The sequence below is a fragment of the Lagenorhynchus albirostris genome, chromosome 20, assembly GCF_949774975.1.
Source record: "Lagenorhynchus albirostris chromosome 20, mLagAlb1.1, whole genome shotgun sequence".
NCBI lineage: Eukaryota > Metazoa > Chordata > Mammalia > Artiodactyla > Delphinidae > Lagenorhynchus > Lagenorhynchus albirostris.
The window spans coordinates 39,989,880-40,013,375 of NC_083114.1; the positions used below are offsets into that span (position 1 = coordinate 39,989,880).

General features: G+C 38.0%; 1 protein-coding gene and 1 long non-coding RNA gene across 2 annotated transcripts; one reads left to right on the plus strand and one right to left on the minus strand.

The window, feature by feature from the left end:
- The first annotated feature begins 151 nt into the window (after positions 1 to 151).
- Positions 152 to 14,485, plus strand: LOC132510781 (uncharacterized). Its single transcript, XR_009537429.1, has 6 exons — positions 152 to 306; positions 9,990 to 10,071; positions 10,156 to 10,226; positions 12,467 to 12,573; positions 13,476 to 13,628; positions 14,436 to 14,485. It is a non-coding gene; the product is annotated as an uncharacterized LOC132510781 (long non-coding RNA).
- KRT222 (keratin 222) lies at positions 6,418 to 13,684 on the minus strand. The gene is made up of 6 exons (XM_060133148.1): positions 13,589 to 13,684; positions 10,039 to 10,167; positions 9,095 to 9,315; positions 7,368 to 7,444; positions 7,053 to 7,188; positions 6,418 to 6,646 (listed from the first exon to the last, which is right to left on the minus strand). Exons 1-6 carry the CDS (start codon positions 13,682 to 13,684, stop codon positions 6,418 to 6,420), a joined length of 888 nt encoding a protein of 295 aa, XP_059989131.1.
- Positions 14,486 to 23,496: the final 9,011 nt, after the last annotated feature.

Consider the following 23,496-nt stretch of genomic DNA (forward strand, 5'->3'; position numbering starts at 1 on the left):
GCAGCTAGCCCCGGAACCACTGTGGCCGTGAGGCCCGCGCGCCACTCCGGCCGGACTCAGGCCGAGCACGTCCCCGCCTCCGAGGGTGTTTTTTTTTTTTCTTTCTTTCCTTCCGGTCTTTTTCTTTACTCTTTCCCTGGGACCTGGAGTGTGTACTTCAGTAAGCCGAGGATGCAGGCGCGGAGCGCGCGGTTCGCCGTTTCTGCCCTCCCGCGCGCCTCCCAGGGCTTCCTGCCTTAGCGGCCGGGCAGCAGCCTTGGCGAAAGCAGCACGGACCTTTCCAGTTTTCCCAAGCGCGAGGCTAGGGTAACTGCCACAGGTTTCTGAGCCAAGGGCCAGAGATGTTAATCTCCTTGCCCCAGGTTGTGTGCTCTTGCAACGTCGGGCAAGGGTCTCTGTCCCAGCGCGCCTTGGCTCACTCGGTTCTCTCCACCGGGAACGACTGTCCTTCACTTTTCAGCTTAAACTCATCTGTCCTTCCGGATCCAGCTCAAATTGTTTGTGATGCCCACCTGGAACTTTCCCCTTCCCCCCCCCCCCAATCCTTCCTCTGAACTCCCAAGATGCTTTGATAACTTTATTATGGTCTTTACCTGATATCGGACTGTTTGTCATTTTCAATGCAATATGAGAGACACTAAAGCAAAGGTTCAGTCATCTGCATTGGTCATCTTCGTATCGCCCGTGCCCAGTAAGGGCTTGACCCGTTGTTAGATGCTCAATAAATGTGTACTGAGGCAGGTTCTGGTCTAGTCCAGGGCTCTTTCCACTGAATCAAGACTACGTTCGTTTACTAGATAGTAGCTTTTCCTTGGATATATAAACACCTGACCGATGTGGGACACTGTGGAGCGAGAAGGACCTGAAGTTACTTGAAAACAGTGTTGACATTTAGGGTGACTGACTGAATTCTCTGGCTGCCATTAGCCATCATCCTGGGTGTGCCAGCAGGGGCTAGGGCATCTCTAGACGTCAGCAAAGCTGTCCAGCTGAACCCACTGTCCAGCTCTTACACCTCCAATATTTTTATACTCATGATTAGAGATTAGTGAAGTTGAAGAGCATGTTAAAGGGAAAGGCTAAAAAGGAGGTCATCAAAGGATAATGGGGGGCCTGAGTGGTGCTTGAGATAATGTATACGAAATTGCTTTTTAAAAATATATAGGCATCAGGGAATTCCCTGGCGGTCCAGTGGTTAGGACTCCGTGCTTCCACTGCAGGGGGCCCGGGTTCATCCCTGGTCTGGGAACTAAGATCCTGCAAGCCAGGTAGAGGAGCAAAAAAAAAAAAAAAAAAGGCATGTGTGTGTATATATATATATATATGCATCAGAGATACAGATTAATGTAAGATACACAAATGCCTCAGCAGGGAAGCCCAGAACCTACTTTCTCTGGCTTTCATGGTGGGGGTCTGGGCAAGTGCGGTGCTGGGGCAGGTGCTGGGTTGTGTCATCTCTAGGCAGTCTTCTGCAGAAAAGCTGCAGGTGCTGGGTGTTAGGAACAAAGCACACTGTAGTGCGAACAGAGTGGCACAAAAATGGTGGTAAAGGAAAGGAGGGGATCTCGGAGGAGTAGTGACATTGATACACTTTCTCACCTCCTGGTCTTTACTCAGATGTCGGCACCTTCTCAGTAGGTTTTTCCTGACCTATTTAAAACTGCATCGCATTCCCCAACCTCCATTCATGGTTTGTACTTTGTTTTTTTCTACAGTATTTATCACCACCTAACATCCTCTATTTGTTATGTGCTTATTGTCTTTTTCTTCCCATCGGGATGAAAGCTCCTTGAGTGGGGGGCTTTCGACATCTGGAGCAGTGCCCATTCAGGTGCTCTTATTTGTGGAGTGAATAAATGAATGGCTATCTCATTTTCTTCCCTTTGGCTCCTTCTGTGCTCCAAAGATTTGCAGAATTAAGAAAGGAGGAATATAGGGAAGATAAAAGAGAGAAAGCCCTAGAGATTAAGACTGAAGAGTGGATTCAACTTACACTGAGTTGCTGTTGATTTTTCCCCAAGCAACCATCAGCACATATGATCTTGCATGGACAGGGATATTTATGGGAACTGCAGGACAGACTTTTGGAATGGTGATTATTCCTGGAAAACGTGGTATGCATCATTAACATGACTGTTCAGCTACATGTAACTGTGAAGTCATTGGGAGCCCTTGCAGGCGCCTTATGGTAGACCACAGTGATAGTCTTAGGACCAAGTAGTTTAGTTTTCTTTCTGGCAGCAAGATTCAGGAACTTGGCCTGCTTTCCTCTCTGACACTGCTCATATTTCCTTGAGATACTTCTTCCCCCGCTCCAAGCAGGGAAGTCAAAACTAGTAAGTGATTAAGCTGGGAGTGAAGCCCAGGTCTCTTTGATTTCTTTCTATAGTAGTGTGGGAAGAAGCTGGGAGGGAGACAATTAGGGGTAGAATGAGAACCATGAGTGGGAAGGAAGAAAGAGGAGAAAATGGGAGAGAACAAGGAAAAACCCATAGTCCTTGGACACCTAGTAGTCTGTGCGAATTGCTTCTAGGAGGTTTATTCCTATATAACGCTTTAAAATTGTACACAATTTTTAGATGCTTTTTTTTTTTTAACCCCCAGATAGAGGGTTTGGAGTTTAACAGATTTCCAAAGAGTTCTGTGACTCAAAAAAGATTTTGAACCAAACACTGAACCATGCAATTTGTCTGTAGTTTGTTCTAATGAAGCTTTTTTCAATGGATTTTTTCCCCCTTAAAATAGGGAAAGGGAAAACAGAACTCTGTCTGAGCCAAATAGCTTATGAAGTCTGGATATTAAAAAAAAAATTCTGGCTCTAGGAAAAATGGTGAAATAAGCTAGTTTTCTCAGCTGTTTCTGTGAAGGCAGAAGTTATGGCTATTCAGTTGCTATCACTAGAAATTGTTGTGAAATATTGAAGCCCGGAAGATTTCCAGGTCTGAGTGATTCACGAGGTTTTGTAGACTTCGACAAAGTATGGTTTGTTTTTACAGCCTTCTGCATTACCTTCAAAATACCTGGGGATTTGGGACATGAACTTTGACACATGGTGTGGAAAAGGATGAAAGTGTTTGAAAACAGAATGGTCCTGGAGAACCTGGGGTATGGTCTGTCATCCACAGGCCTTATTTGAGGGTCCAGGGCAGGTGACAGCAAACTGCAGGTGCAGGCCAGGACTGGGCTGCCTTCTGTTTTTGTAGTTTTATTAGGACACAGCCATGCCCACTTATTTACATATTATTTATGTAGCAGCTGCTTTCAGCTATAAGGGCAGAGTTGTATAGTTGCTACAGGGATTCTATGGCGCGAAAAACCTAAAATAATTGCTATGTGGGCTTTGACAAAGTTTGCCAGTCCTGGTCTAGGGTCTAAATGGGTGCGGGAAACTGGAAAAGGCTTGTACTGGTTTGCACATACACCTTATTTCAAAATGTTTCTTTGTAGTATGCCCATGAATGTTGGCAATCTATGTGTACATGATGGCCATAACTTATAAATGTAGAACTAAATTCTACCCTGTGCACAGACTTTCCTTTCATTTCATGTGTTGCTAATTTGAGTAATGTGTGTATACATATTATTTAACTGAAGTTTATTTTTTGGCCCATGTACCATAACATGATTCCATTGGAAACTTTCAAATTATTTTAAACTTTTTTTTTTTTTTTTTTACTTTGGAGAACATTTTGTACTTTAAACTCTCATGGTAGAACAGGTCAAATTGGATAACTCACTGGGAAAGAATAACTCTTCTGGCAGTAATTGAAGTATTTAAAAAATTCTCTTTACCTCTTGTGTTTGAACTATTACTTACTCATCGTCAGCTATAATTGTCCTCACAAATTCTTCTCTCCCAGTGACCATTTTCATCCAAATAGTACTGTATATTTGAGTAGTGCTTTGCCAGATATTTTCACATGTATATCATTTCAAACATTTCTGTGAGGTAGGCAGCGTAGGAGTTCTGATCAACCACCATCTTTCTCTTAATTTTCAGGTGTGAAAATTGAGGCCTAGGGAATTTAAGTGATTCCTTCCTGGTTACATGGGTCATTACTGACAGTCCCAGGGCTGATATCCTGCAATTGTTGGTAACTGGAATTATTATTTACTTTTGTATTTTGTTATGGAAGGGTGCATTTGAACCATTTCAGAGAGATTGAAGAATATTCATTTCTATTCATCCATCAAGTGAGGATAATATTCATCTGTGGGATTGTTGTAAGAATTAGAGATTGTGTACGAAGATGCTGAGTACAGGGCCAGGAGTAGAGCAAGCACTCTGCAAATGGTGGCTCCTGTTACTATACTTTTCCCAGGATCATGGGATTATTTTTATTTTTTAATTAGAATATACCATTTATTAGAATATACTCTTCTTAATTTTTCTGTTGTTAAAAAAAGTATAAAAATTGTGCTTTTGTGCACCTTGGTTACAGTTTTCTTCATCCCCCAATTGAGCTAACAATATTGGAACAATTAAACTCAAAACAGTGTATCAAACTCAAATACAATGCAGGTTTGTAGTTCATGTTTCAACTTTTTTTTTTATTGTAGTGGTATCATTTACTTTGGTAAATTCATATCCCAATTTAAAACGCCCCAAAGCAAATAAAACTCTGTTATAAATTCAAGTACTGTATTTTAAAATGTACATGTAATACACACAGTAGCTGCACAGTGGAATTACTATAACAAGCAGTTACATTCATGATGCCCAGTACTAAGTTTTCGACACTGCGTATAGATTACACTAGATATATTTCTTTATTTACGATACTGTTACTTAGTATAGTAGCTTTAGTACAATAGCTTATATGATTGCATTTCCAAAGCTTTAATAAAGTTAGTAGCATTTAACTAATATTGAATGAAAACATTTTTATGTGTAGGATGTATTTTAGGTCAGATGCTTATGCAAGAATAAGCACTTAACATGCTGTTGTATCCTTGACAAAACAAAATCATCCCTTTCACTAAACAGAATAAGCCAGGCTAAAAGAAATATGATGTAATCAAAAGAAAATTTAAATGTGATTCCCTGTATTATGTTCAAGATTATTTAACATAATTTTCTTCTGGTTAAAATATACTTTTTTTTTTTTTGGTTGAAAGAAAGAAGAGAGAGAGAGAGGGAGAGTTGTAAAGGCTGTATTAATATGCTAACAGCTGTAGCCCTTAGATGATACTTTAGCTGGGAAAAAAGTATGGTGAGTTGTACTCAATGTTTTTTTCTGCTTAGAAAAAAATTGATAGCCTATAAATTTCTAATGTTTTAAAACAGGTATTTATTATTTAAGGTCTTTAAATATACCTGTATTAAACAAATTAGGTTGTTTAAAAAACTTTGCAACAATACTTGACTTATTCACAAATATATTTTCTATCCATATTTATTGGAGTTTGAACAATTTAAAAACATAAATCCTGGAAATACTCTTAGCTTAGATAACAATACTGTTATCTTAATTCACATAAATGTTTGAACAATACTGTTATCTTAATTCACATAAATGTTCGCAAGAAATATTTATAATACTTTATGGAGTATCTTTAATGCTTGCATCAGAGACTCAAATTAATCACATTTAACTTTACAGATGGAAAAGTTGGGATGGTGAGAGGTTGGATTAACTGTTCTAGTAATTGGAGTAACTAGCTTTCATGTTCTTTTTGTGCAGCTGGACTTCTGATTTTTTTGTGGGGGAGGACACAAACTTTAAAGTTCTTAGAATAAAGTTAACTCTCTGGAAATCAGATAATGATTACAAAAAACTTTCAGATGAAGATTAATTTAATCATCAAATTAGCCCTGGGGTGTGTTCTATAGTTTGCTCAAAACATCTTACAGAAAATAACTTTTATTTTTCTACCTGTGCAAATTATTATCTCAAAAGGGAAATATTTGGTTAAGTGAATAGTCCTCTTTAAATGTTCATTTATAATTGCTTTCTTTTTTTAAGTAGAAAAATCTTTTTAGATATAACCAGTCATGGAATAATGATGAATAACTCAGTGTGGTTCTTAACATAATACAGTCATATTTAAACAGACTATTCCATTTTCCTTAGAATGTTCAGACACTGAGTGAAATTTCAAAGGCTTAACTAAACCATCTTAATGCTTACAGTCTCTGATAAAAATTTCAAGGGAAAAAGAAGACTATTTGGAGAATAAATAAAATAGAAACTGTACTAAATTTCTGAGTTTACGCTCCCTCTGTCCAAAAAATATAGCTATAATTAGATTCAGAGACATTTTGTCCCCCCCCCCACCTTTTTTTTTCTGAAGAGTCATACATTGGTCATAACATACATACTTAGTAACTTACATTTTGGGACAGAAGGTGGTCAGCAGGCCTACCCTGGTCCAACCTAATGTCATTTTCACATCAAGTCAAATACTGTCTTTGGATTAATTAGCTGCTGATGGAGGTTTGATAGAGGGGATACTGCATGATCTTCTCATGATAAGCCTGACTTCTATATCTGGTAGATTATCCTGCTTAGTCTGTAAACACCCTTCATCAGTGGCTGCTAAATGAAGATCAAATCGAAGAGAAACAGATTTTTTCCTTAATCGAGGGTTATCTTTAAAGAAGGAACCTTCCCATTCTTTAATAACTTCATCCACTTTCTCTGTCCTGAAATGATAAAATAAATCTTTCTATATGAAGAAGTATGGCTATAGTAAAAAACATGTAATATGTATTGTATATGAAAAATAAATCAAGAGATGTAATTTATATTTACATTTTAAATTATAATTTACATTGTGGCATTTATTATTTATATTCTTTAAAAATCATATTAATAAAATGTCTAACTGATTCTATGGAATTCTCATGTTTTGGTTATATTTTTGGAAAAATGGTCCATTAAGAATAGAGTACTTCATCTGAGTTTTTGTTTATGTATATTTATTCATGTCAGGTTAAAAATCACAATATATAAAATTATGTTTGGAAACGTTCAAAGATTGCTGAGATTACTCAATTGAAGTTAATTTTTTTGGCATATGTTCACTGTTAGTCAAAATTTTTTACTTACTGAATAGTGCCATGAGCTTCAGTGCTTTCTTTCACGACATTTCCATTTAATATTGCTTGTTTGGACACTGTTTCCACTTTTTCGTTCTCATACTTCTGTGGGACTTTTGTTGAAAAAGATATTTCATTTATAATGGCTGTGAAAATATTATTTATGAAATATTAAATTACAATGTTGAAGTACTATTCACAGTCAATTTGTATGTCAAACTTTATTCAAATATTGCTTGTTTTTGCTACTTTAGAGTATTTATTTATAATCCCTATAAACAGGCACTTCACTTTTTAAGTTAGTTAACTTATATCAGAAACTCACCTGAAGGTAAAACAAAACCAACTCTACTTGTGGTAGGTTTTTGTTCTTTTTTCCCACCTTGGATGCAACCATAATATCTGAAATTGGAAAGAATTATAGGAGCAACATTAGCATGTAATTAGCATTATTACATGTAATTGAAACAAATGCTCACATTTGTTTCATGTAGCATGTAATTGAAACAAATGCTCACAAATAAGAGAATGGATAAATTGTAGTATAGTCATACAAAGGAAATACTACTTAGCAGTGAAAATTAGTGAACTAAGGGTATACTCTATCTGTAGGGAACAATCTCCCAAGTATAACATTGAGTGGGGAAAGAAAGATACATTGTAGCTAATTTTATCAAGGTTAAAAAACATGCAAAACAATTTCACATTTTGCTTAGGGATATATAATGAGACTAATGAGACATAAGCATCAGATCCAGGAGCCAGGTTAGACTGAGGGAAGAGAATGAGATTGGTGGGGGTGTGGTTTAGGTGCTGTGGGTGGGGATTCGGGGGGACTTCAATAACATTGTAAATGTTTCACTTCTTAAACATGGGAGTTCATTATATTTTTCTTGATACTTTGTATATTTATCTTAAATAAATTTAAGATACCTGTGTATCTTAAATATAGCATGATAAAATTTTAAAAATTGTATTAAAGGAATGTTAAAGACCACTTTATCAACATCTTGAATGATTAGGCATTAAATAAAATTTACAACCATTTTATTTCATAATGAATAAATTATATGTATATAGCTATATATATATTTACATAGCACTGTTTTAAGCACTTTACAAACAATTCATTTAATCCTCAGCAATTTTGAGGTAGGCAATATTATTCCCATTTTATAGATGAGAAAACTGAGGAACAGAAAGATTCAGTAACTTTCCCAGCATCACTTAGCTAGTAAGTGGCATATTTTTAATTCAATTTATGTTTTTCAAAGATTTAGTAAATGTCGAGATTTATTATAGGTGAAAGTAGTTTCATCCAGTTTTATAGAGGACTCAGAATTCTGAAGTAAGCAGGAATAAAGGTTTTCTTTTTATGGGAACATGGAAAATTGTACATTGTGCTGTGCTGAAAGCCATATGACCTTATAAGTGATTGCAGATTATGAAATTATGTGAATTAATAAGAATTCCTGTTTTGATACCTTTCGTTACCAGGATATCTGGAAATCTTTCAAATCATGTACTCAGAACAACATTGCTTTCCGTGGTTGTACTATAATAATAATAATAACATTATTATTATTATTATGGTTATAATAATGGTTATTATTATTATTATTTTGGTGTTTGATGTGTGTTGGGAGTGGGCCCTTGTGGGAGGGGAAATGTGGTAATGTGTGAATTTTTCAAACTTTCTTTATGGGTGGTCCATAGAAGGCACTGACTAATTCTAAAAGGGGTGAATGGCCAGGAAAGTGAGAAAGTTAAGGAAGATCATTTTTGTAGCGATAAAGAATTGTTTACATTTTGTTCTAGGCTTGCTGTGCTCTTTGTTGTAGCTAATGTCCCTGACTTTGGCTAGTCTGTTCATAATTTTGGGAGGCTGGAAATAGTTCTCCCACTTTTTTTTTGCAGTGCCTACTAATCCTGTTTTGTGGTAGGAACTCCGTGAGTGTGCCTTGGTGATGATGGGTTTTAGATTTAATTTCTCTATCTCAGTGACATAAATAGCTCTGTATTTCTGGTCATTCACTGTATGGAATTAGGTACCTGATTTCTTCCTTTTCCAGGAGGCGGCGATAAGTTGCGATTTCTTGTTCTAGCCTCATCTTCGTGTTGAGGAGCATCTCATGCTCTTGAAGCTGCTTTTCGATGCCGCGCCTTACTTCCTGTAGCTCTTTTTCTAGTCCTTCAATCACTGCCTCTAGGTCTTGCAGCTGCATCTGGTAATGTTGTTCACTGGCGTGTAGGGAGTTTTCAAGGCCCCTTTCCTGTTTTGTACAGATCTTCATCAGTGAATCAGGGAAACTAACTGTGTTTCTGAAATCTGATTTGCAATGTCTTTGTTCTATTGAGTTCTCGTCTTTCTTAAAAAGTTGCAATAATTGTACAGCCCTTATGCAAGAGGTGTTTCCTTACAGCTTTAGGTATGACCCAAATTTTAAAAAGTTGTATTTTCTATTTACAGCTAGAGAGCTTACTATTTCAAAGGAATCCTGTGATAATTCTTATGGCCAAAAAAAAATCTGCAGTGTGATTAGTTTATTATCACCCTAATTTATTTGATTTCTTAAATATTGAAAAATATAGAATATTAAATATCAAAGCCAGAGCAGACTGCTTATAAAAGGCATTTTCAGAAAGTGTTTAAATATTTTTCTATTAGAATTCTCAGTGGTATGGATAAGACTCCCCACTGTTATGACTTTGGATAATGACAAAGACTCTATTCCCCTACTCTAACAATTAGAGAACCCCAGGGTGATAAGCGAGGGTTATTTCATTTTTAAAGGTGTGAATAAACCTTGAGTGAATTGATAATAGTTATTGCCATGATGGAGGCAGGGCAGTAGTTGAACTAGGTCCATGGATGGAATTCAGTGGTCTGATTTTCAGTTTCTCACTGGCCAGTAATGGACATTATTCCTTTCCCTCTCTTAATCAGATAACATCTGGGGATTCAATGGGCCAGTTGCTTTTGAGATGATTCTCACCACAGCATGGAGAGATTCAATTTCCACTTGCAGGTGATGCCACTGGCGTCGGGCTTCCTTGAGTTCTGCTTGAGCCGCCTTTAAAGCCTCTTCATCTTTGTCCATTTTTTTGCTTAGATCTTCCTCCAACTAGAAGAAAGCCAACAACAACAATAACAACAACAACAACAACAAAAGCACTCTTGAAAGTGAGACATTTAAAAGCAGTTATAGAAAAATAGTACAGGAATCAAATAGTTTTTTCTTTAAATTTTTAAATTACCAATGTGTGTTCTGCTTGGTGCTCCGTTACTAATTAATTAAGTTCATGAGCGAGTCAATTGCACTCTCAGCCTCAGTTTTCTAGGATGTAAAATGAACCTCAAAATTCTTTTCCTACCATGACAGTCTATGAAATGTAGAAAAATACATTTAATGAGAAGTAAGTTTGCAGGACCTAAGTTTGAGACCTCTGATTCTTTTTAATTTTATTTAATTTTTTGATGTGGACCTTTTTTTTTAAGTCTTTATTGAATTTGTTAATATTGCTTCTGTTTTATGTTTTGGTTTTTTGGCCGCAAGGCATGTGAGATCTTAGCTCCCCAACCAGGGATTGAACCCACACCCACTGAATTGGAAGGCGAAGTCTTAACCACTGGACTGCCAGGGAAGTCCTGAGACCTCTGATTCTTAACTTTCTATTGTTTATGTTATCATTAAGGAAGAAAGATAGAAAATTAGCTACTGCCCACCCTCCCATATTTTCTTGTAGGCTGCTTCATAAAAGCAGATAAACAGCTATATATCCTAAATCGATCATTTCTAGGACTGGGTATATGGACAGGATACTTTACAATAATTTACAGGATAATTTACAATACTGCTAGAAAGTGTATTATGAATCATTTAGAGAGTTAAGTTATCATAGCCATTAGAGATTCTATAATAGACTTCTGTATTAAGAGAACCCATTGTTGATTTACCTTTCTTAGAAGGCATGTTAGGGCGCGCAGTGGTTGAGAGTCCGCCTGCCGATGCAGGGGACTCGGGTTCCTGCCCCGGTCTGGGAAGATCCCACATGCCGCAAAGCGACTGGGCCCGTGAGCCATGGCCACTTAGCCTGCTTGTCCGGAGCCTGTGCTCCACAACGGGAGAGGCCACAACAGTGAGAGGCCCGCGTACAGAAAATAAATAAATAAAAATCTATTGTACCACCAAATTAAATTTTTTACATTTTAAAATGCATTTTTATAAATACATTAAGAAGTTCTAATTTTTGCTTCAAAATACTGCAATCAATTGCATACATTGCTCCTACTGCACTTCCCGGACCGGGGCACGAACCCGCATCCCCTGCATCGGCAGGTGGACTCTCAACCACTGCGCCACCAGGGAAGCCCAATAGATTTTTTTTAAAAGGAAATATTGGATTAAATGAAAGTCAGTAAAGTTTAGCGCGAGGTATTAGACAACAAAATTCATTCATTTCTTTTGGTTTGTTGTATCACTTATTCTTAGTGTTAAGTTGGCAAAGCCAAGCAGCAACACATATCAGAGCAACTACAAAAGAGGATGACAAGAATTTTGGAAATAGAAGAGCATAAAAATGCTGGTCTCTTGGATGTTGAGTGAGGAGCTGGCAGCTAGGCTTGTGTGGTAGCTAGATTCCGAAGATGGCTCCCCATGAATCACACCTCCCCAAATTCATGTCCTTGTTTGGTCCTCTTCCACACTGAATCTGGGATAACCTGTGTCTTGTTTTAGCCAGTAGAATATAGCTGAAGTGCCAGTTCTAGGCCTAAGCCTTAGGAAGCCCTGATGACTTCCACTCCTATGATTTTGGGAGCTCTGGGCCAACATGTAAGAGATCTGGTTACCCTGTTGCAGAGGTCATGTAGAGAGGCCAGATGGAGAGAAACAGGCCCAGTTGTCTCAGCTGAGCCAGCCTTCCAGAAATGCCCTGCCAAGGTGCCAGACACAGGAGTGAGCCACCTTGGATGTCCCAACCTAGTTTTGCCCCAAGATGACTGAAGTCCTAGCCAATGTCATGTGCAGCAGAAGAATAACCCCCACTGAACCCAGTCAAGCCACAGCATTGTGAAAGACAATACAATTGTTTTAATCCACCAAGTTCTGGAGTGGTTTGTTATACAGCAGTAAATAACTAAATTAGCTTATGTTTATTTTGTAATAAATAAGTAATCAGGCTTCCTTGAATTTATTCCAGTTGATTTTCTAAATTCTTTGAAAAAACATCCCCTAAAGTAGTTTTATGTTAAGAAGATGAAACAAAACTTACTGTAGTCTTGCTTTTTCACTTTATTCACTTCAGCATAATGACTTGTAAACTAAATAACTTGTATTTCTATTATTGCAAAATAAAATGTTTATTTGGCTTATAATTTTTAGAAATTGCCATCTGTTAATTGTTTTCTTCTCTTTGTAAAAGGTGAGTGAACTATTCCAACACTTAAATCAAATATCCCAGTGAATTTGCTTCATCTACGATGCTGATAACTCTTTATGAAGACCGAAAATGTTACCCAGAAGTTAAATGTATGTTGTCACTAAAAATGAATTGCATGCAGTAATGTCCTATGATTTCCCAGCAATATTTTTTCCCTTTTGGGTATGTTCTTAAGTAAACTCTTTGCTGTGTTTGGGTGCTTGGAATAGAACTTGTACTCAGATATGATAGGTAAACCAAAAAAAAAAAAAAAAACAAAAAACCCTGAATTTCTGAATCTTTGTTTCTAAAAGAGTTGTTTATTCATTTGTTTAGAGATGAGACCTTAATTTATTACTAAAGGTGCTTGTCACTTTAAAACAAAGTAAGTCTATGAAATTAGGATTTAGCTCTTATTTAACTTGACTCTCTTTTAAAAAAATACTTAAATATTGCATGCTTAGTATTAGAAATAAACATTTCTCATCTTTTAGTACAAAAGCAAAAACCTGTAATTAAAGTAGAAAGTCATTTTCGATTTGGCAATTTTGATTGTCCCAATTTATATCATTGTTTCTGAATGCCATGTTCACATACTCAGATGATTTCTATTTATAACAATCTGGTATAAAATTGAACTCATTAAAAAATGATAGAAACCTTTTAGCAATATTTTACTTAGGTTTATCTTGCCAAGTGTGGAAGCTAATAAATCTTACTATAAAGCTTGTCATTTTAAAGATGTTATTTATATTATCTCTATAAATAACTCCATAATAGCTTCGAAGGGTATCTGAAATGTTCCTTCCTGTAGGATGTCTAAAAGAGATTAGAGTGCACCATTTTATTGTATGTTGATTCCGTGTTTTGTTAATGATAGTAACCTCATGATTTATATAAAAATCAAATGTATCAATCAACATTCATTTAATGGTTATTTAACAGGAATAATCACAGCCTTTCCCCCTGTAGTCCCAGTCACTTTGCAGTAAAACCTAAATTCCTTCCCCAGTATATGCTGCATTGAAAAGGAAATACTGTACCTCAGAGAGGCCGAGACAGGAATTGGATAGACATGGATTGTCTCCTTATCCTGGAAGATGCCTGTCTGTATGAAATCATTACCTGGATCCTTGTTGAGAGCACGGTCTCTATCTGATTTCTGGTGAGGAGCTTTTCATAGTTTGCCCTGATCTCATTGAGTAGCTGGGACAGCTCCATTCTTTTCCCATCCTCCACCTTGGCTATCAGAACCTTATCGATAGGATGAGTCTCTGCCGCAGAACCTGCACTGTCTGCATCGCGCGCAGAGACAGCTCCATGGAGCCTTAAAGATACAGAGCTCCTTTTTTTTCCGGAAGCCACGGATAGCCCGGGTTTCTAATCAATTATGCAAATATTTGATAAACGCTTTTCTCCTATTGTTGTTGATCTAGTAGAAGTGTCAGGCTCTCTGTAAAGTAACAGAAAAATGAAAACAGTCTCAGTATTCTTGAATTGGTTCTCTAAAACTGAGCACGTTTGGGGGGGGAGTTAATTTAGCTTGTGGAAAGGAAATGGGGCATAACATAAAGAAAATTGTATTTTGTTTTCCCAAGATATTGCGTGGAAATAAATCTGGGCTCAAAACATGGTAACTAAGCTTTCCTTTTATGGCTTTCCTCACCATTTGGATAATTTACACAGAAATGCTGTGGGAGGGCATTAGAATATGTTGTAAACCTTGAATATTCTGACAGTTATTGGAAAAAGCTACCATCAGATTCAGCTGACAGTTGTCATCAGCCGCAGGACTGACTGACAGTATTTCTCTTAAATACATGCTGCGTGGCTCATGGTGGGCTGCTGGTCTGACCGCAGGCTTTGATATATTGTGGTGAATTCCTGAAGGTACATTAATGAAGCTATGGCTGGAAGTAAGCGCTAAGAGAGTATGAGAGCTGACCGTTAACATTTCCAACGTTTTAATAAGGTTGAAGAAATACGATCAGATGGTCCCTGAGCAGGATGTGTTCATTGAGGTAAGATGTATTGTGGGGTTACTCCTTCATGAGTAAACAGAGTTAATGATAGCTCCTACTTGTAAATATAACATTTGTGCAGCTCTTCTAACTTTAAAAAGCACGTTTACGACTGTCATTCCATTCAGTAGTCACAATCCCTGTCATTTTGTAACGTGTAAAGATGACAAGCCTGAGGCAGGAGGGGTTAGGGCATCTTTCCCAAGGACATATGGTGATGTTATGGCATCCTTGGGACTGGGACTTTGACTCCTTGGCTGTATTCCAAATATTGTCCCATCTGCCCCTGCATTATGTCTCTCCCCACCTAAATTCCTTGTTTAGCCTGGCAAGCTGGTTGTTAGATATGACTCAAAATATTTTTGAGATTAGATCTATCACTGTTGTTATTTGTAGAGTGACTTGGCTGAAAGTGTATCTGGAGTGTAGTTCAGGAAATAATCAATCTTTGGCTCTAGTGCTCACAGGGCCTTTGAATGTGCACCATGCTCTTTTAATTTCTGAATTAACTCACTACTGGCCAGTCCAATCTGTGCTGGGCATTCCCACAGTCGCTTCCAAAGAAAGCTGGCAGACCAGAGCCCATGCTGAGAGGCGAGTTTCCGGGTCATTCTTGTACTCTGTTTCATTTGACCCATGCCTCCTCCACCCTCCCCACTGGTCACAGTGGATTGGCCTGGGCTGGACACTTGACCTAAGGATAAACAACCTGTAGGTCAGAGACCTATGAGGTAGCCTGACGCAAAAGCTCTGACTGAAGAGCATCACTTATGATTATTTAGGACAAACTGATTCTCTTTTTTTGGTAATTGCAACTGAGAAATAGGAAGAGAATCAGGCATTGATAGTGGGAGGAGAATCAGGAAAGAATTAAACTCTTGTTGCTTTATCTAGCTCCTGCTGTTCTCTGCCTAAAATACAGAGAGCTGAACTAGATTCCCCGGAGGACAGGCCTGGCAATCTGCATCTGAAACGAGCCTCTCGGGTATTTCTACCCTATAGCAGTGCTTTCGATAGAAATAGAATGCAAGCCACAAATGCAAACCACGTATGTAATTTAAACTTTCTAGTTGTCATATCAAAAGATAGAAACAAGTGAAATGAATTTTAATATTATATTTTATATATCTGAGATATATCATGTCATAAATATAAATTTGTGCTTTTTTTTGGCCACGCCGCACAGCTTGCGGGATCTTAGTTACCCCACCGGGGATTGAACCCGGGCCCCAACAGTGAAAGTGCTGAGTCCTAACCACTGGACTGCTAGGGAATTCCCTCAATATAAATTATTATTATTATTAATTTATTTATTTATTTTTGCGGTACGCGGACCTCTCACTGTTGTGGCCTCTCCCGTTGTGGAGCACAGGCTCCGGACGCGCAGGCTCAGCGGACATGGCTCACGGGCCCAGCCGCTCCGCGGCATGTGGGATCTTCCCGGACCGGGGCACGAACCCGTGTCCCCTGCATCGGCAGGCGGACGCTCAACCACTGCGCCACCTGGGAAGCCCCAATATAAATTATTAATGAGATATTTTACATCCTTTATTTTTGGTACTGTCTTTGAAATCCAGTGTGTATTTTTATGCCCATCTCAATTTGGATGAGCCATGTTTAAAGTGCTCAGTAACCATGGGGCTAGTGGGGAAGTCCCTGTATGTACTTGGGCACCCATTCAAGTACCTAATTTTGTTGTATACGAGGGTCCCGAATCTTAATCCATTTAGTGTTTTGCCTGTCTTACACATAAATGTTGTGATCAGGTTTTATTCTAAGAAGTGTACCAGAGGGACTTCTCTGGTGGCGCAGTGGTTAAGAATCCTCCTGCCAATGCAGGCGACACAGGTTAGAGCCCTGGTACGGGAAGATCCTACATGCAGCGGAGCAACCCACGAGACACAACTACTGAAGCCTGCGCGCCTAGAGCTTGTGCTCCGCAACAAGAGATGTCCCCGCAGAGAAGCCGGCGCTCCGCAACGAAGAGTAGCCCCCGCTCGCCACAACTAGAGAAAGCCCTCTCGCAGCAACGAGGATCCAACGTAGCCAAAAAAAAAAAAAAAAAAGTGTACCAGATAGAACTGATGGTGACACAAGTTTCTATCAAGTGGATTTCTCCTCCAGGCATTTGTAAATACAAATCTCTTTTCTTTAGACAGACATATCAGTCTAACTGATCTTTTAATTTAGGGGATAATCTCATAGAGCCCGGGTATTATTTTGCTTATTAAGTGTAATTTCTTTAGCAGCTTAAATATTGTGAATTTCTTTTTAAATCAGTCACGCCATTTAATAGGATTATAGATGCATAATTCATCAGCAAATAAAGATGTATTTTTTTGTACTTTAAAAAAATTGTTGTAAGTGACAGGACTTTACTTTGCTAGTTTGTCCTCTTCTTGTTATATTGCTGATTTTTCTCACGGGAACATGCCTGCACACGATCTGGTTTAATCTTGTGTTTCATGTATCAATTAAGAATATAATTAGACAGATCTGTGTTGGAATGTGTTTGTCAGCATTTTCCAGCATGTTTCAAGGTGCGTGAGCGAAGCTGACATGCATTTCCATATGTCCTGCACATGCATTTCGTGTCGGGTGATTAATCAAGGCATGGTACACACACCAGTGTGTTCTTGGCAGATACTGAGTTCATTCTTTGCTGTTGAAACTCAAGAGTAAAACCCAGGGCTACTTCTCTAACCAAAGATTTGGCTTTTGGGTCCTATTTTCTCTGGCATTTTCCACAGCACTCCCCTTCCTACCTTGTTCATTGCAGCCCAACACATGGATGTTTCATGCTCCAAAAATGACCATTACCAGAGAGTGAGGCCAGTTTAGGTTATCAATTATAAACAGTTTCAGTGTATTACAAATACAATGCATGTTATATTGTTATCATTGCAGACCATAAGCGCTAAACAAAACTATCCAGGAATAGTTCAATTTTCTTTTCTCTACCCCTTTTTTATCTGGAGGTCCCAACCTTTGAAGTTGTAGTTCTTAGGCTAAAACTGTGCACCCATCCACTGGTCCCACTTGAGCCACAATATTGGCCTTTCTTTTCTGGTCCCTGAAAGAGAGATCTTGGTTGGGTCCCAAGTACATCTTCTTCACCAATTTGACAGGTGTTCCCTTAGCTTCCCTTCCTGCCATTGAAATACTGATTTTTCTAAACCTCCTTCCTCTACCTGATGACACTGGCCCTGCTGTCTTCTAGTAAGTGTCCTGGAGAGTCTAGTCTTAGTTAATTTCCGCTTATCTTAGTTTATTCTAGACAATTTAATCCCTTTTACTTGCATTCATTCGTTCTTGGATTTTATCTTTTTGTCTTCTTTTTGTCTCTCTTTAAACATTTTAAAAAGTTTATTTTATTGAAATATAGTTGATTTACAGTGTTGTGTTAATTTTTGCTGTACAGCAAACTGATTCAGTTATACATATATATACATTCTTTTTCATATTCTTTTCCATTATGATTTATCACAGAATATTGAATAGTTCCCTGTGCTATACAGTAGGACCTTGTTGTTTATCCATTCTGTATATAGGAGTTTGCCTCTGCTAATCCCAAACTTCCAATCCATCCCTCCCCCACTTCACCACCGTGGCAACCACATGTCTGTTCTCTATGTCTGTGAGTCTGTTTCTGTTTGGTAGCTAGGTTCATTTATGTCATATTTTAGATTCCACATATAAGTGCTAGCATATGGTATTTGTCATTTTCTCTCTGACTCGCTTCACTTAGTATGATAATCTCTAGGTCCACCCATGTTGCTAAACATTTTAATTTTGTTAATTTTTTTTTTGCCTAGTCCATTCTCATAGCTTCCTGCCCTGCACAGCAGTTTTTAGCATCCTGGTTGATAGTCCCCGTAGTTTCCTAAAGGCATCGCTTAATTCTGCTCAACTCTTCCCCTGAATGCAGCTGTGAGTTTTCTTCTGTTCAGCCTGGTCTGTATTTCTCTTGATAGTACTCTGTAACTATTACTTGACAGTTCATAATTCACAAGTGTTCATTCATTCAAGGACATTTAAAATTTTAAATGAAACTTTTGAGGTAATTGTAGATTCAGCTGTAAGGAAGAAGACAGAGAAATCCCACATGCCCTTTACTGAGCACCTCCAATAGTAACATCTTATGAACAAAGGGACAAAATGACAACCAGGATATCGACACTGATGCAGTCAAGATACAGGACATTTCCATCGCCACAAGGCTCTCTCCTGTCGTCCAGGGCCTTTTCTGAGTGTTAGCTCTGGGCAGTGTGCTGGGCACCAGGAGGGGTGCAGAAAGGAAACAGATACTGATCCTGTTGAAACTGCTTCAATTCAAGATAGAAAGTGGGAAGTACCACAGAAAGGCACCTCTGAGGAGGGAGTAATTACTTTCTGCTGAGGAGATCAGAGAAGGCTTATAAGGGCAAATACAAATGAAAAATAAGAGGCTTAATTCTCTTTACCGAAAATAAGGGAAGAGACCCCCCCCCCCCGCCTCTCTTTTCTTAGAGCAATTACTTTAGAAACCTTGTAAATTCTTTCTCTGTCTCTTTGAAATGTAAGTGAATCCTTTTCAAACCTAAACAAGCCTTTGGCCAGGTTTATGACCCAGGAATCTCTTTCTCAAGGACCTGGAACGTATTTTGGAATGTGAACATCCAAGGAATATAGCACCCCTGTCTCCCAGTTCTTGTGGGAAGGTAGGAGGCTCTCTGCAGAACTACCTCCTGTTACAAGAAGTGTACTTTTCTTTTATATGAAGCCATTAGTGAACACAGATGGTAGCCCCAATCACCAGGTAAAGTTGCCCCAGTTACCAGATGAACTATGTGACAAATGATGATGTCAAGCCCTCTTACTTGAGGACTGGTTATCATTTGTCTTGAGAACAGGGATGTAATGGGTTTTACCTGCTTGGCTATAAAAGGGTAAGATTTCCTTCTGTCTGTGGTCTCAGTGGATTGAATTTGATGTTCATCACATTCTGGTTTAATGCTTATTCAATAGCAAAATGTTTTCTTTCTCTAATACTTTTGTGGAGAGGTTTTCTGGATGAGAAGATTTTGTTTTTAATTATATTTCCCCAAGAAGTTTAACGGAGTAAGCATTCTCTGATCTTGGCTATGAAGGATAGCCTACATGTTATAGGCAATCTATTTTAAAATATCTAACATTTCCTATTTGTAGTTTAGCCCACACTTAGAACGCTATTTTAGGCAGGTGGCAATGGAGGCTTTGCCTTGCAATTAAAAAAAATTAATTGAGGTGAAATTCACATAACATAAAATTAACCATTAAAAGATGTACAGTTTATTTAGTACATTCACAAGGTAAGGTAACCAACACATGTATCTAGTTCCAAACCATTTTCATCACCTCAAAAGAAACCCATATTCATTAAGCAGTCACTTGTCATTCATCTGATCCCCCAGCCTACGTAACCATCAATTTGCTTTGTGTCTTTATGGGTAGCAGCACTAATCATAATACCCCAAATGTGGAAATAACGCAAGTTTCCATCAACAGGTGAATGAACAAACAAATTTTGGTATATCCATACACTGGAATATTATTCAGCCATAATAAGGGATGAAGTACTGATACATGCTACAACATGCATGAACCTTGAAAACGTCACACTACGTGAAAGAAGCCAGACACAAAAGGACATATCTTGCATGCTTCTGTCTGTATGAAATATCCAGAATCGGTTAAAAAAAAACATTTTTTTTTGGGAGGGAACATTCTAGCACATATGGGTAGACATTATATGCTAGACTTTGGACCCTTATCACAGATGGTGTGGTCTTCATGTAAAGTGTTTTCTGGTAAAAAGTAGCAGTAAAGAGGGATTGGTGGGAAGTAGAAAAATCAGAGGGTGGCTGATGGTGGGGGACACAAGAGTTTACAGAAATTCCCCTGCTTGGCTTTGAACATTCATCTTACCTAAGCAAGCTGTGTCTCTGTGTGAAACTTCTCTGACGTTAGTGCTGGTTGCTTCCCCGGCCTGGATACATGCTGGATACACAACTGTTATAGTAGCGATTGTCTGGTCCTCAGAATTGAGCATGTATGTGTTTCAAATGCCTTGAATGCAGGACTCAGCTTTAGTTTTCCTCTTTTGTTTTCTCCAGTAGCTTCCCCAGGACAGATTGTGTGGGCACTGGGAAAAGAACAGTGTGGATCACATTCAAATGTATGACTTAGTACTTATTTGTAACCCAAGTTCATATATCTTTGGATATTATTTTTGCTTATTGGTCTTCACATAATGGCTTGAATTACTGAGTTCTATTTTCAGGTTTAAAAGCTCTCCCACTGCACAAACTGGCTAGATGAACGTGTCTATTCTAGAAGCAAACTCTCCACAACCTGTGTCTCCTTCTGCCTTCTTACTTCCCCATGGTGCTTATCACCTCCTTAGTTTTCTGCTGCCATTGCAGAGTCCTCTAACTTCTTCTGGGCTGGACTCTGCTCTCTGACAGCTGGTACCGGATGCATCTGTTTTTGTCTCCCCATCCTTCTCTTCTTCCCTTGCTTTCAACTTTCCAGTCACTCTCTGAGTATCCAAGCACCCTCAGCTGCTCAGTACTTTTGTATAGCTTTGAAGGATGCAATGTGTATAGCTGGTAGTATGGCAGCTGGTATCTACACGTGGATCCCTTTCTAAGTAAGCTTTATATATAAAAACAGGAATCTCAGAAGTGGTACATTTAGGCTCTTTATAAAAAGACATTTTACAAAAGAAATTTTAGCTGTACTGTTATTTAAAAAATGATATTTCCCCACAGGTTTGGAGGAGGTAGACTCTGACTTTGGCTATTAAATAAATGCATTTAAAATATATATAGATTAAAAAAATTTTATTTGTTCACAACCTTTAAGTGAGATTCAAAATGCTTGGTAATTGTTTTCTCCTTAACTAGATTGTGAACTTCTCAAGGGCAAAGAGCGCATGTCTTGTTTCTTTGGAAACTGCCCCAACTCCCACTAATTTAGTGGGGTTTCCTACTAACCCCTTAGACTTACCGCTTGCTTTTGAACAAACGAATGAATACCAGAGTAGATTATCTTTTATTGATGTTATATCTTGTCTTGAAAATGAGTGGCTATTGTCAAACTTCTCTTAAAAGTATGTTTTGAGTTCTGGAATGTTCATGGCAAAGCTCTGGTTTGTTTTGACTTTCTTATTGTATAACCGTGAGAGGAGTTGCTCTCTTAGGGATTACTGTTGTATATTTAGGATTGAATGATAATCTTTTCCTCTTGCGCGTGGGGCTGTGTTCAGATTAAAGACACTAATACAGCATACTGGCAATTTTTGTGTAATGCAACTTAGTTACACCTGTAGATCATATCATTTTACATGAATGTAATACTTCTACCTTCGTGAACAATTTTGAGCGTTTGGAGGAAATGCTGGAGTCTGTAGATTTTAACCTTGAAAAATCATTATCTTTGAAACCTCTCCAAGCAGCCACAAGACTAGCTACTCATGTCTTGAAAGAGCTGTTCATTGAAGTCAGCACTGTTTGAGAATTAGGAAAACATTTTCTATTCTCTTTGACAAATTCTCAATATTAATCTCAAAGATTGAGTAAAACAGAACCCACTCTTTTTTCAACTGTATGATCCTATATGATACCGTTGATGGTTTAGCTATGCTACCTTCTTACTTTTAACTATAACTTTGTGTAGTTAACAATAACTTCTGAGCTATCTTTGAAAGAATCTGGTATTAAGGTTAAAATGTGCAAGATTCATTTTCTGATTTTTGTGCTTAACACAGTTGTTGATTTCTTGAAGGCTGTAGTCTGCAATACTATTTGTGGTATAAAATGTTCTGAAATTTGTGAACATTTAAAAATTTCCTTTTCATTTTTTTTGACCTCTCAATTTGACTTTTATTTCTCTTCTGCTTCTTACACCACTGGTGCATTCAGTAAAAAAAAAAAAAAGTTTTAATATATTTTAAGATGTCTTTTGGCTTAAAATACAAATGATCGCATTGGGAAATTAATACACTTTCTGAAATTTAGTCCAGCCTATATGAAAACAAAGCTGTCGGTAGGGCAAGAACAGTTGCCATTTAGTGATTCCATGGTCTGCTGCACCTTTTACAAATATCTCCACACTGTTGCCTTCAGAAAAAATCATTATGCTAATCCATTAAGCTTCAACTCCTTCATAATCACTTTTGTCAAATGGCTCACCTCCCCAGCGGCTCACACCATCTATGATTTCTGACTCCAGAAGTGAAATTGGGTGATATGTGGTACCACAGGTACCACAAGCTCAGTTACCCTCAAAAATCATTATCTTTGTAACTTCTCCAAGTGGTTAGAAAACCAGTGACTCTTACCTTGAAAGAGATTTTCACAGAAGTCAGCACTGATTGAGAATTAGGGAAACATTTTCAGTTCTCTTTGAGAATCCTAAATGTTAACCTTTTAGGATTAACTTTGATCTTTTTTCAACCGTATGATGCTATATGATACCTTTGATAGTTCAGCTGTATTACCTTATTACTGTACTTGCCTATTCTAAACAATCAATAACTGTCTTTTGAGTTGAGTTGAGTACCTACAAGACAGACTCTGCATGATTCCGTTCTGAATATGTGTATTTTTGTGTGTGACTCACTTCTGGAAAGGACCTCTCTGTTGTGCTTCTTGAGATAATTCATACCTCAAAATATATTTAGTTCTGAATTTCTAGAGTTGTATTAGTTGTAAAGTCGTTTTTAAAGTGTACTCTAAAAGTCCGACCGTTTACCAGTTGGTTAGGATTTTGGCTGTGTATAATAAATTTTACATACCAATTAAGACTACTGTGTTTTTCATGCTCTGCATACTTACCTTAGTGAAACTTGTAGGCAACTGTCCATTGTATCTCTGGTTGTCTATTGGATATTTCCAGTTGGGTATTCCATTGTTACATCAAACTCAATATACGTACAACTTGCTGTATTATCTTTTCTCCTAATTCTGCTTTCCCTCCCAACTTTCCAAT

Coding starts and splice junctions, on each gene's coding strand:
- KRT222 (XM_060133148.1), bottom strand. CDS start 13,684: ATGGAGCTGTCCCAGCTACTCAATGAGATCAGGGCAAACTATGAAAAG. Junction 10,168..13,588: donor TGCTCTCAACAAGGATCCAG/GTAATGATTTCA, acceptor GCTTTCTTCTAG/TTGGAGGAAGATCTAAGCAA. Junction 7,189..7,367: donor TGGTTTTGTTTTACCTTCAG/GTGAGTTTCTGA, acceptor ATATTTTCACAG/CCATTATAAATGAAATATCT.